This window comes from Oncorhynchus kisutch, linkage group LG28 (assembly GCF_002021735.2).
Source record: "Oncorhynchus kisutch isolate 150728-3 linkage group LG28, Okis_V2, whole genome shotgun sequence".
NCBI classification, from domain to species: Eukaryota; Metazoa; Chordata; class Actinopteri; order Salmoniformes; family Salmonidae; genus Oncorhynchus; species Oncorhynchus kisutch.
In genome coordinates this window covers 9,731,179-9,745,264 of record NC_034201.2, presented here as the reverse complement: position 1 = coordinate 9,745,264, position 14,086 = coordinate 9,731,179, and the positions used below count along the sequence as shown (strand labels likewise).

The 14,086-nt window shown below is 41.4% G+C and overlaps 1 protein-coding gene across 1 annotated transcript in view; it reads left to right on the top strand.

The window, feature by feature from the left end:
- Positions 1 to 14,086, top strand: part of LOC109873138 (gamma-aminobutyric acid receptor subunit alpha-3-like) — a 160,485-nt gene that overhangs the window by 125,590 nt on the left and 20,809 nt on the right. The window contains exon 7 of the mRNA XM_031808572.1: positions 13,922 to 14,065. Within this exon, the coding sequence (XP_031664432.1) occupies positions 13,922 to 14,065 (144 nt within the window). The remainder of the gene's footprint in view (positions 1 to 13,921; positions 14,066 to 14,086) is intronic.

The following is a 14,086-nucleotide window of genomic DNA, read 5'->3' as shown; positions in this document are numbered from 1 at the left end:
ATGGGGACAAAGATATACTATTTGAAGAAATGTTTGGCTATAATGACCATCGTTATGTTTGGAGGAAAAAAGTGGAGGCTTGCAAGCTGAAGAACACCATCCCAACCATGAAGCACAGGGGTGGCAGCATCATGTTGTGGGGGTGCTTTGCTGCAGGAGGGACTGGTGCACTTCACAAAATAGATGGTATCATGAGGGGGGAACATTATGAGGATATATTGAAGCAACATCTCAGGACATCAGTCAGGAAGTTAAAGCTTGGTCGCAAATGGGTCTTCCAAATGGACAATGACCCCAAGCATACTTCCAAAGTTGTGGCAAAATGGCTTAAGGACAGTAAAGTCAAGGTATTGGAGTGGCCATCACAAAGCCCTGACCTCAAACCCATAGAACAATTGTGGGCAGAACTGAAAAAGCATGTGCGAGCAGGGAGGCCTACAAACCTGACTCAGTTACACCAGCTCTGTCAGGAGGAATGGGTCAAAATTCACCCAATTTATTGTGGGATGCTTGTGGAAGGCTACCTGAAACGTTTGACCCAAGTTAGGCATTGCTACCAATTACTAATTGAGTGTATGTAAACTTCTGACCCACTGCGAATGTGATGAAAGAAAGAAATGCTGAAAAAAAAATTCTCTCTACTATTATTCTGACATTTCACATTCTTAAAATAAAGTGGTGATCCTAACTGACCTAAAACAGGCATTTTTTACTCGGATTAAATGTCAGGAATTGTGAAAAACTGAGTTTAATTGTATTTGGCTAAGGTGCATGTAAACTTCCGACTTCAACTGTATGTCAATGGAAATCCGCTGCAAAGCCCAAGAACAATCGTCTCCTTAGCGCAACGGCACATGGTTGGCATGTAATTAGCGGCCTTTGTTGAGGCCTGCCGTGTTACAGCACTTGCTCGCCCCACTCACCGCTATTATACATTTTATTTTATTTGGATCCCAATTAGCTTTAGCGGAAGCAGCAGCTACTCTTCCTAGTGTCCAGAAGAAACACAAAACATGACAAGTAACAAAACACTGATATACTGGTAGACATGGACAGTAACACAGACATTTTAAAAACAACGATATACAAATTATACAACAAAGAAATTATACACACTAGGGCTGACCCCATTTAGTTGACTGGTCAATTGTTTGGTCGATAGGCTGTTGGTTGACTGAGATTTATTTAGTCAAGCAGCCACATTTTTTTGTATTTTTTTCATGGTGCATAAGACACCTGTCTGATTCGTACCTGTCTCTTTGGACTAATCCATTACGGAGGCCACGGGGGTGGCACAGTCCATCGCTGTTAGACATGTGATACTGATATTCTATATGGTTATATTATGTAAAAATAAGAATTTCACTGTAGGATTGGCGCCTTTCCCTGTGTTGCTATGTGCATAATAGCAAAATGAACCAGCATACTGAGAGTGAGAACAATGCAGCAGAGGCAGCAGAGACAAGGAAACAGCCCTTGCCTTAAGCCCTCTTCAAATGGGATTAGTTTTACTGGGGGTGGTCCGGTAATGTAATTACAGACTTGCTCAAATGTGTTGGTACCCTTACAACTCATTGAAATAATGCTTCATTCCTCCTGAAAAGTCGTGAAATGAAAAGCTATTTTATCATGTATACTTGCATGCCTTTGGTATGTCATAGAATAGAGCAAAGAAGCTGTGAAAAGAGATTCATTATTGCTTATTCTACAAAGATATTCTAAATGGCCTGGACATATTTGTTGGTACCCTTTTAGAAAAGATAATAAATAATTGGATTATGGTGATATTTCAAACGAATTTGTTTCTTTAATTAGTATCACATATGCCTCCAATCTTGTAATCAGTCATTCAGTCTATTTAAATGGAGCAAAGTAGTCACTGTGCTGTTTGGTATCATTGTGTGCACCACACTGAACACGGACCAGAGTAAAGTAGTCACTGTGCTGTTTGGTATCATTGTGTGCACCACACTGAACACGGACCAGAGTAAAGTAGTCACTGTGCTGTTTGGTATCATTGTGTGCACCACACTGAACACCGGACCAGAGTAAAGTAGTCACTGTGCTGTTTGGTATCATTGTGTGCACCACACTGAACACGGACCAGAGTAAAGTAGTCACTGTGCTGTTTGGTATCATTGTGTGCACCACACTGAACACGGACCAGAGTAAAGTAGTCACTGTGCTGTTTGGTATCATTGTGTGCACCACACTGAACATGGACCAGAGTAAAGTAGTCACTGAGCTGTTTGGTATCATGGTGTGCACCACACTGAACTTGGACTACAGAAAGCAAAGGAGAGATTTGTCTGAGGAGATCAGAAAGACAATAATAGACAAGCATGGTAATGGTAAAGGCTACAAGACCATCCCCAAGCAGCTTGATGTTCCTGTGACAACAGTTGCAAATATTATTAAGAAGTTTAAGGTCCAAGGAACTCTAGCCAACCTCCCTGGGTGCGGCCGCAAGAGGAAAATCAACCCCAGATTGAACAGAAGGATAGTGTGAATGGTAGAAAAAGAACCAAGGATAACTGCCAAAGAGACACAAGCGGAACTCCAAGGTGAAGGCACGTCAGTTTCTGATCGGACCATTCGTCTCTTTTTGAGCGAAAGTGGGCTCCATGGAAGAAGACCCAGGGGGACTCCACTTTTGAAAGAGAAACATAAAAGCTAGACTGGAATTTGCTAAAATGCATATTGACAAGCCACAATCCTTCTGGGAGAATGTCCTTTGGACAGATGAGTCAAAACTGGAGCTTTTTAGCAAGTCACATCGGCTCTATGTTCACAGAGGAAAAAATTAAGATTTCAAAGAAAAGAACACCATACCTACAGTGAAACATGGAGGAGGTTGGGTTCTGTTCTGGGGCTGCTTTGCTGCACCTGGCACAGGGTGCCTTGAATCTGTGCAGGGCACAATGAAATCTCAAGACTATGAAGGCATTCTGGAGTGAAACGTACTGCCCAGTGTCAGAAAGTTCTATCTCAGTTACAGGTCATGGGTCCTCCAATGGGATAATGACCCAAAACACACAGCTAAAAGCAACCAAGAATGGATAAGAACAAAACATTGGACTATTCTGAAGTGGCCTTCTATGAGACCTGATCTGAATCGAACATCAATGGAAAGAACTGAAACTTGCAGTTTGGAGAATGCACCCATCAAACCTGAGACAGCTGGAGCAGTTTTCTCAGGAAGAGTGGGCCAAACTATCTGTTAATAGATCGCAAAGCAGCATACAACTGACCTAAACGTTTGGAAATGATGAAGTTCACTTTCGCATGCAAAGCCTTAAAATGCATCTCAAGTGCAAGTGCACTGTTTAGCTCACATCTGAATATCCTAATGATTATGATCACACTTCCTCAATTAAAATATTATGGCGACACTATAGCAAATATGGTTTGGTATGGTTTAGAAACTTGGGAACCAAGCTCGAATTATCAGTGTAGCCCTGTTATAGCCTGGACTTGTTGAAATATATTCACGCCTAGAAAAAACCTCCAGGCTTACATCTTAACTGTCAAATTATAGAAAAAAGAAAGAACTACAGGGGCCAGTTTGGAACAAACGAATCCCCTCTGAATCATCCTCTGGAATAACGGATATTCTGGGGTAATAATTACATAACCAACATTCTCTAGTAATATTAGTCCCGTGCGAATAGACTTTAGCCTAATTGTCTAAGAAAGCAAACCCCAACTTAATTCGGTCTCAAATCAATAGACTAACTGTTAAATGTGCCTGACTTTATAAATCATCAATATATATCTACATGAATAAAACAGATCTTGCTTCTGTTGCCTGTTTGAGTGTTTGTTTAATAGCCTACTGATTCTGTGAGCACCAAGCCTCATGCAACGGCAAAATGTCAGACAAAGCAACTGCACAGATTTGGCTGTTTTTAATCTTTGCTATGCTGTAATAAAGGCTTTATACTTTTCTTCATTTAGAACAGACTGGTGTTACTTAAAATTATTCAATGTTGTTTACTCTGTTCCAAACAGGCAGAAAAAGTATCTAGCAGCACCTGTTTGTCACACATACTATGCCCGTACCTCTTGCTCCTGCTCCTATACCCTCCCTTTTTCTTGGTCTCCTTCTTACTGATATTATTACAATTATTATTATGATCATTATAATAATAAGTAATGTCATTATCATTAGTGGGCTTTGTATAGTATCCTTCTATCACTGCCATCGAGCTGTAGGCCTAAGAGCGCATCCTGTTTTGTCTTAATACCATACCTTCCTTAGGCCTATATTTGGGGCGGCAGGGTAGCCTAGTGGTTAGAGTGTTGGACTAGTAACCGAAAGGTTACAAGTTCAAATCCCCAAGGTACAAATCTGTTGTTCTGCTCCTGAACAGGCAGTTAACCCACTGTTCCTAGGCTGTTATTGAAAATAAGAATTTGTTCCTAACTGACTTGCCTAGTTAAATAAAGGTAAAAAAATAAAAATATTTCATTATATAGGCTACTGTATCAATCAATCATTCATTCGTTCATGCCATCACACAGCATATGAGACTTTCATGGTTTGAAATGCAATCAAGCATTTTAGTTTTGAAATTAAATAACAAAGCTTTGAATAATTAGCCTAAACTATAAATAAACCGCAATTCAGGAATGCATGCAATTGTTGTTTACACTGTTCCAAATGGTCAGAAAAAATATAGTTTTGTAATCTAACAGAAACTGTTGGGCACACATAATACTCATTGCTTGCTCCTACAGTATACCCTCCTTTTTCTGGATTTCCAGTAGTTTCCACAACTGACTTCCCCTTTACCTCCTGAGCAACCAGTAAACATTCGCCCATTTTGAGTTTCTTTTTTCACATCCTGCTTATCCATTTTGCTGTTGACATTATTGTGTTCGGACATTATTTATGTGATTAGGCTATAGGTCAGGCCCTATTGGTCACATGCATGCGATGCTTACATGTTTCACGTAAAGAGAGCAAGTGTTGAGGGAATAGGGAATGTTCTTCCTAAACAATTGAGGGATTTTGGTAACAGAACATTTCAGTCAGAAACCAATAAGAAACTAAATGGCTGTAATAATGTGGGAGCTTCAGCACGGACAGCACAATCAACACTTGTTGTGGTACCTTTTCACTGCAGTAGGGAGGAGAGAGAGACAAGTGTGCCAGCCACACAGGCACTTGCTTTTTAACACAGTGTGACCATCGGGCTCTTTCTTGAGTCATTTGTTTGTCTTAATTATTTAATCGAACAGTGTGCTTAACCCTTGTGTTGTCTTTAGGGTCATCAATGACCCGCCACTATGTTTAACAGCAGAGAAAAAAGCCTACATTATATTTTTTCAATTTGAAATGGGATTACTTTTCCTAGAGTGACCTTAACATTAGAATCATATTTCCATGAAAGCTGTACACCACCAGGGTACAAAGATTGTCTTAGGGTCATTTTTGACCCAACAGTTACAAAATCATTTCCACAACACAAAAACCACAAAGACACACACACAGACACACACACACATATATACACATACACACACACACACACAATGAGAAATTGAGATTATGTGTGCTACTGATTGAACTCAGACAAAACTAAAACTGTCTTGTGCATGTGCAGAATCTCCCCACCATGACCCCACACGACTCAAGTTCACAGAATAAAAACAATTTCTGACTAAATAAACAACATTTCAGACAAAATAAACATTTCTTGAAAGCATTGTTTACTAATGGGGAATGCAGTCAGAGGCTATAAAGGTGCTGCAGATGACAGGCCCCCAGTTCTCTCTTTGCTGAAGCCATGAGTGCACATTTCAGTGCCCAACAGGTCGTAGATCTGATTTTTTTCAGATATCCAGGAGGAACAAGAGAACAATTATTTAGAAGAGGAGGAGGTATCTGAAGAAGAAGACAGGGAACAATACAACCCAGAGCATAATGCATCATCTTCAGATGAAGAAGAAATTCCCTAAGCTGAAAGAGAGACATTTTTATCAAAGAACAGCAAAATAACATGGTCCTTGTCACCATATAACATCCAGGGCTAAATGGCAGCACAAAATGTCATTAGGATGATCCCAGGGCCCACAAGACATGAAGTTGCCCATGCCCAGGACATCGCCTCAACATTATACATGTTCATCACACCAGCCAATGAAAAAATCCTCCTGGAGATAACAAATTTGGAGGGTTTCCGTAAAATATGGAGACAACTGGAAAAGGATGGATGAGTTTGACCTGCGTGCCTACATAGGGCTGCTAATCTTAGCGGGTGTGTATAGGTCCTGTGTCACGTTCTGACCTTTATTTCCTTTGTTTTGTCATTATTTAGTATGGTCAGGGCGTGAGTTGGGGTGGGCAGTCTATGTTTGTTTTTCTATGATTTGGGTATTTCTATGTTTCGGCCTAGTATGGTTCTCAATCAGAGGCAGGTGTCATTAGTTGTCTCTGATTGAGAATCATACTTAGGTAGCCTGGGTGTCACTGTGTGTTTGTGGGTGATTGTTCCTGTCTCTGTGTTTTGCACCAGATAGGAGTGTTTAGGTTTCCACACGTTTCTTGTTTTTGTAGTCAGTTGTTCATGTGTACATTTACGTATTAAAAGAACCATGGACACTTATCACGCCGCATATTGGTCCTCTGATCCTTTTCGCCTCTCCTCTTCGGAAGAAGAGGAGGAAATCCCTGACATCCTGAGGCGAGGCTACATGTAGTCTCTGGGATGAGGAGAGCGGAAGGGTGATTTTTCCATGCCACGATGCCATTGAAAGTCTTTCATACTTTCTCAAGAATGCTATGATTTGACAACCCGTGAGTCAAGACCTGCAAGACATGTGAGAGACAAACTGGCGGCCATAAGAGAGGTCTGGGTGAAGTGGGTGGAGTGTCTATCACACCTCAGCAAACCTGGGCCTGAAGTAACAGTGGATGAGCAACTGGTTCCATTCAGAGGTACATTATTATTTTCATATCTGTAATATAAGTGATTTTCACTGTTAATTTTATTATGTATTGCTGTAATATCCTTGATTTATGTGATTTGTTTTCTGTGACACTGATACTAATTACTGACAGTTATCTCTTTTGTCAAAAGGTCGCTGTCCTTTGCTGGCTTGCTGGGCATATACTGCCGGAAAGTATGGCATCAAGATATGGGTTGCCTGTGACAATCCAGCTACGCTTGGAAGATGCAAGTCCAGTGGAGGCCCGGAGAAGAACCAGGGGATGCGGGTTGTGCTTGATGTGACAGATGGACCGAGGGGGCACAATGTCACGTGTGGCAATTTCTTCACCTATTATGAACTCAGTCAGCAGCTACTGAAGAGGAAGATCACCATGGTTGGCACAGTTAGAAAGAACAAGCCTGAGCTCCCTGCACTCCTCGCAACAAGGGGGAGAGAGGCCTTCTCATAAGTTTGCCTTCATCCCCACCACCACTCTAGTTTCTTACCTGCCAAAGAGGAACAAGAATGTGGTCCTCCTGAGCACACTGCACAAAACGGCTGAGATCAGTGATCGTGAGGACAGGAAGCCAGCCATCATCCTGGACTACAACCACAACAAAGGAGACAAGGTGATTGGAACTTACAGCTGCAGAAGGATGACCCCTGGCCCCTGGTCATCTTCCATAACATAATTGATGTGTCCTCATACAATGCCTTCGTGATATGGAACAAGATCAACCCTACAGTTGAAGTTGGAAGTTTACATACACCTTCGCCAAATACATTTAAACTCAGTTTTTCACAATTCCTGACATTTAATCCGAGTAACAATTCCCTGTTTTAGGTCAGTTAGGATCACCACGTTATTTTAAGAATGTGAAATGTCAGAATAACAGTAGAGGGAATGATTTATTTCTGCTTTTTTTTCTTTCATCACATTCCCAGTGGATCAGAAGTTTACATACACTCAATTAATATTCGGTAGCATTACCTTTAAATTGTTTAACTTGGGTCAAACGTTTCTGGTAGCCTTTCACAAGCTTCCCACAATAAGTTGGGTGAATGTTGGCCCATTCCTCCTGACAGAGCTGAGTCAGGTTTGTAGGCCTCTTTGCTCATACACGCTTTTTTAGTTCTGCCCACAAATATTCTATAGGATTGAGGTCAGGGCTTTGTGATGGCCACTCCAATACCTTGGCTTTTTATGTCCTTCAGCCATTTTGCCACAACTTTGGAAGTTCGCTTGAGGTCATTGTCCATTTGGAAGACCCGTTTGTGACCAAGCTTTAACTTTCTGACTGATGTCTTGAGATGTTGCTTCAATATATCCACATAATCTTCCTTCCTCATGAAGCCATCTATTTTGTGAAGTGCACCAGTCCCTCCTGCAGCAAAACACCACCAAAACATGATGCTGCCACCCCCGTGCTTCACAGTTGGGATGGTGTTCTTCGGCTTGCAAGCCTCTCCCTTTTTCCTCCAAACATAACGATGGTCATTATGGCCAACAGTTCTATTTTTGTTTCATCAGACCAGAGAACATTTCTCCAAAATGTATGATCTTTGTCCCCATGTGCAGTTGCAAACCATAGTCTGGCTTTTTTATGGTGGTTTTGGAGCAGTGGCTTCTTCCTTGCTGAGTGGCCTTTCAGGTTATGTCGATATAGGACTTGTTTTACTGTGGATATAGATACTTTTCACACCAAGGTACGTTCATCTCTAGGAGACAGAATGCATCTCCATCCTCAGCGGTATGATGGCCGCATGGTCCCATGGTGTTTATACTTACATTCTGTTTGTACAGATGAATGTGGTACCTTCAGGCGTTTGGAAATTGCTCCCAAGGATGAACCCGACATGTGGAGGTCTACATTTTTTTTCTGAGGTCTTGGCTGATTTATTTAGATTTTCCCATGATGTCAAGCAAAGAGGCACTGAGTTTGAAGGTAGGCCTTGAAATACATCCACAGGTACACCTCCAATTGACTCAAATTATCTAACTTAGCCTATCAGAAGCTTCTAAAGCAATAACATAATTTTCTGGAATTTAGTAAACTATTTAAAAGCACAGTCAACTTAGTGTATGTAAACTTCTGGCCCACTGGAATTGTGATACAGTGAATGATAAGTGAAATAATCTGTCTGTAAACAATTGTTGTAAAAATTACTTGTGTCATGCACAAAGTAGATGTCCTAACCGTCTTGCCAAAACTAGAGTTAGTTAACACGAAATTTGTGGAGTGGTTGAAAAACGAGTTTTAATGACTCCAACCTAAGTGTATGTAAACTTCCGACTTCAACTGTACCTGGATGCCTGATAAGCGGAACAAGAGGAGGGTGTTCCTGGAGCAGATGGGAAAGGCACTTGTAACCCCACACATCCAAAGAAGGGAGCACCTCCCCTGCACAGCAGCCTCTGTAGCGCTTGAGAAAGCTATTCAGGGGGCTGAATCTTGTCCTGATCCACTTGAGGCTGCATCTGGAGCAGGCAAGAGGAGGAGATGCCAATTCTACCCCCCAAAGAAGGACTGTAAAACAAATACTATGTGCTGCACATGTGAGAAATACATCTGCAAAGTCCATGCACACACACTTGCATACTGTCCTGCATGTGATAATTAGAGTTGATTGATTTATGTTTTTCACGTTTTTGTTTTGTATCTATCTAATTGTATTATTCTATTGTATTATTTCTTATTGTTGATATTTATACACCTTATGGGTGGGGGCAATGGTTAAAAAAAATGGAAGAAGACTAGTATTTTGTAGTTGAATTCCTCATTGTACAGTGTATAAGAATATATCACTATGTTGCCAAAAAAGTTCAAGACTTGTTTCCCTTCAATAAAATGCATTCACAACTATTTTCTGCACATTTCTGCTACTTTCTTAGGCTATACAAGTGCTATTTCTTGCTAAAAATGTACGTTTAAACCTATGCAGTACCTTCAGCAATAATAATAAACCTCTACTTTAGTACAATTATGAAAGGTGTGTTGTAATTAAAATGAGTGGCGTCCACTAATTAAATGCAGTCTTCCTGCATGTTGAAGAGGGAAAACACAGATATTCACAAAGTTTGTGATGAATGACAGGTTGTTTCTTCATGCAAACTAGATTTGGGTTTTAAAATTCAATTAAGCTGCTTTATTTTAGGTGTTTAGTGAAGGCATGTCATTTTTTACCCTTAGGACAAGGGGAGTATATAGAATGCCAAGACTACACAAGGGTTAAAGCATCAGACATGCTCAGTGCATATGTAGTTGTTGTGTCTGCTTAGGGTTGTGTGTGTCTATATATGGAACAATACGTTTAAACATATTCGAAAGAACAGGATGACTCTCGGTCGATCAAGATTTTAGTCGGGGACAGCCCTAATACAAAAAAATACAAGAAAAAATGTGTGTTTCTGTGTGTGCGTGTGTTTCTGTGTCCCCTCACAGTCCCTGACTTTCTATGAGATGTTGTTTAATCAGTTTTTAAAAAGGTATTTAAGCTGATGCTTGAGTAATTGGAGATGGAAGGAGTTCCATGCGATCATGGCTATAATATAATACTGAGCATTGCCTTGAATTTTTTGGGACTTTGGGACTGTGAAGAGACCCCTGGTGGCATGTCTTGTGGGGTATGTATGGGTGTCTGAAGAGACCCCTGGTTGCATGTCTTTTGGGGTATGTATGGGTGTCTGAAGAGACCCCTGGTGGCATGTCTTGTGGGGTATGTATGGGTGTCTGAGCTGAATGTTATTTGATCATGCAGACAATCTGGAATTTTTGTCACAGTCATTTTTCTCATAAAAACTAAAAGAGAAGCAGTTAATCTTTCTTCAACCAGGAAAGACTGGGGTGCATGTTGTTGATGTTAGTTCTGTAGGTGCAGTTAAGGGCAAAGATGCTGCTCTGTTTTGAACCAGCAACAGCTTTGCTAGGTCTCGCATTGCTGCACTTGACCATATTACCAGACAGTAATCAAGATGTGACAGGACCAGTGCCTGACATTTTATTTCTTTTCATTGCAAATGCCACAGCAATCACAAACATAATGTATACTGAACAAAAATAGAAACACAACATGCCACAATTTCAAAGATTTTACTGAGTTACAGTTGATATGCGATCAAGGCTCTGTATAATACTGAGCATTGCCTTGAATTTGTTTTGGATTTGGGGACTGTGAAGAGACCCCTGGTGGCATGTCTTGTGGGGTATGTATGGGTGTCTGAAGAGACCCCTGGTTGCATGTCTTGTGGTGTATGTATGGGTGTCTGAAGAGACCCCTGGTGGCATGTCTTGTGGGGTATGTATGGGTGTCTGAAGAGACCCCTGGTGGCATGTCTTGTGGGGTATGTATGGGTGTCTGAAGAGACCCCTGGTGGCATGTCTTGTGGGGTATGTATGGGTGTCTGAAGAGACCCCTGGTGGCATGTCTTGTGGTGTATGTATGGGTGTCTGAAGAGACCCCTGGTGGCATGTCTTGTGGGGTATGTATGGGTGTCTGAAGAGACCCCTGGTGGCATGTCTTGTGGGGTATGTATGGGTGTCTGAAGAGACCCCTGGTGGCATGTCTTGTGGGGTATGTATGGGTGTCTGAAGAGACCCCTGGTGGCATGTCTTGCGGGGTATGTATGGGTGTCTGAAGAGACCCCTGGTGGCATGTCTTGTGGGGTATGTATGGGTGTCTGAGCTGAATGTTATTTGATTATGCAGACAATCTGGAATTTTCATCACAGCAATATTTCTCATAAAAACTAGAAGAGAAGCAGTTAATCTCTTCAGATTAATTAGTCAATTTAAATTAATTAGGTCCTAATCTATGGATTTCACATGACTGGGAATACAGATATGCATCTGTTGGCCACAAATACCTTAAAAATAAGGTACAGAGGTGGATCAGAAAACCAGTCAGTATCTGGTGTGACCACCATTTGCCTCATGCAGCGTGACACATCTCCTTCGCATAGAGTTGACCAGGCTGTTGATTGTGGCCTGTGGAATGTTGTCCCACTCCTCTTCAATGGCTGTCGTACACGTTGATCCAGAGAATCCCAGACATGCTCAATGGGTGACATGTCTGGTGAGTATGCAGGCCATGGAAGAACTGTGACATTTTCAGCTTCCTGGAATTGTGTACAGATCCTTGCGACTTGGGGCTGTGTATTATCATGTTGAAACATGAGGTGATGGCGGCGTATGAATGGCATGACAATGGGCCTCAGGATCCCATCATGGTATCTCTGTGCATTTAAATTGCCATCGATAAAATGCAATTATGTTCGTTATCCGTAGCTTATGCCTGCCCATACCATAACCCCACCGCCACTGTGGGGCACTCTGTTCAGAACACTGACGTCAGCAAACCGCTCGCCCACACAAGTCCATACACATGGTCGGACGTACTGCCAAATTCTCTAAAACGATGTTGGAGGCAGCTTATGGTACAGAAATAACCATTAAATTATATGGCAAAAGCTCTGGTGGACATTCCTGCAGTCAGCATGCCAATTGCACTCTCTCTCAAAACTTGAGACATCGTGTTGTGTTGTGTGACAAAAGTGCACATTTTAGAGTGGCCCTTTATTGTTCCCAGAACAAGGTGCTCCTGTGTAATGATCGTGATTTTTTAATTAGCTAATTGATATACCACACCTGTCAGGTGGATGGATTATCTTGACAATGTAGAAATGCTCACTAACAGGGATGTAAACACATTTCTGCACAACATTTTAGAGAAATAAGCTTTTTGTGCATATGGAACATTTCTGGGATCTTTTATTTCAGCTCATGAAACATGGGACCAACACTTTACATGTTGCATTTATCTTTTTGTTCAGTGTACATACCTTTTATTCTCCCTCCCTTCGAGCTCTGAACCTTTCATATTTTCACATTCTGAACATCGGGTTTGTTTTGTCTCTCCAGAATCAAAAAATATAATTTGGCTGAAGATATATGACGCTATACTCTGCATGAAGTGGATCTCAGAGCCAGACACGTTGCCATGCAGATGTAACTACAACATTTACATGCAGTTTTACTCATTTCAATTTCTATAGTTTCCTGTCATGGCGCCCTCGTCATGTTGTTTTCTTTAGGATTGTATTGAGCAGCGATATTTAGGTATGCTGCATTATCCTTGCAACTGGTTATGGAGACTTGTATTCTTGACATTATGCAGCCATGACATTCTGCATGTACTGTGCATCCAGAGAGAAGTGAAAGATTGTAGTGAAAGATTTCAAAGCCTTGAATAACAATGGAAGTGTTTGACATAGTTGACCTTCTCTGCTGAGCGAAGCTAGGAGTCTCACCACACCGAGTAGCTCCTTTACAAACAGACAGAGCCATAGAGGACACACACGATGACAAAATAATACCTTTCATTACCAATTACAATTGTAATAGATGAAGACACATACAAGTAGATGAATTATTATAATTAATAGTCTCCCATGAGAATAAAACTTTAACTTCTCTGTGGCTATCAAAATGTAATTAGCAAACCTCAGGCTGATGTATGAATTATGTTATTGGGCTCAGCTGGGGGTCTCTTCTACTGTAATGTGTGTGTGTGCGTGTGCTTTTTAACCTCCTTTCCCTAAATTTGACCTTGTGGATTTCAAAGCCTATTTATGACATTATTCCTCATGCGGATGTACCTTGAGTTCAAGGTGCCAAATTTATAAACTAATCAAAACACTGCCTGCTTTTATTAAACTCTCATTGATATGCATTTATTCAGATCAATACCCCCCCCCCCCCCCCTTCCTATAATCTTTGTTTGATGCCATCATCAGAATCAGCCAATGGTAGCACTGCTGAATTATGGAAAAGAGTGTTGTTCACTCATTGGAAACTGCCATTTAGTACTGTCATTCTTTGTCTCTGCTTCTACCCGTGTGTGTGTATATCTGTCCATCTGCACCCCCTTCCCCTCCCCTCCCTACCCTTGCTCTTTCCCTCTCGCTCTCTCTCTCTTTCTCTCTCAGATGCGTATACCAACAACGAAGTTGTCTATATCTGGACCAAAGGAGATGAAGATTCTGTAGTCGTAGCGAAGGATGGTTCAAGGCTAAACCAGTATGATCTACTAGGCCACGATATTGGGAAAGAATCCATGAGTTCCAGCACAGGTACACTTACAACCTATCTGC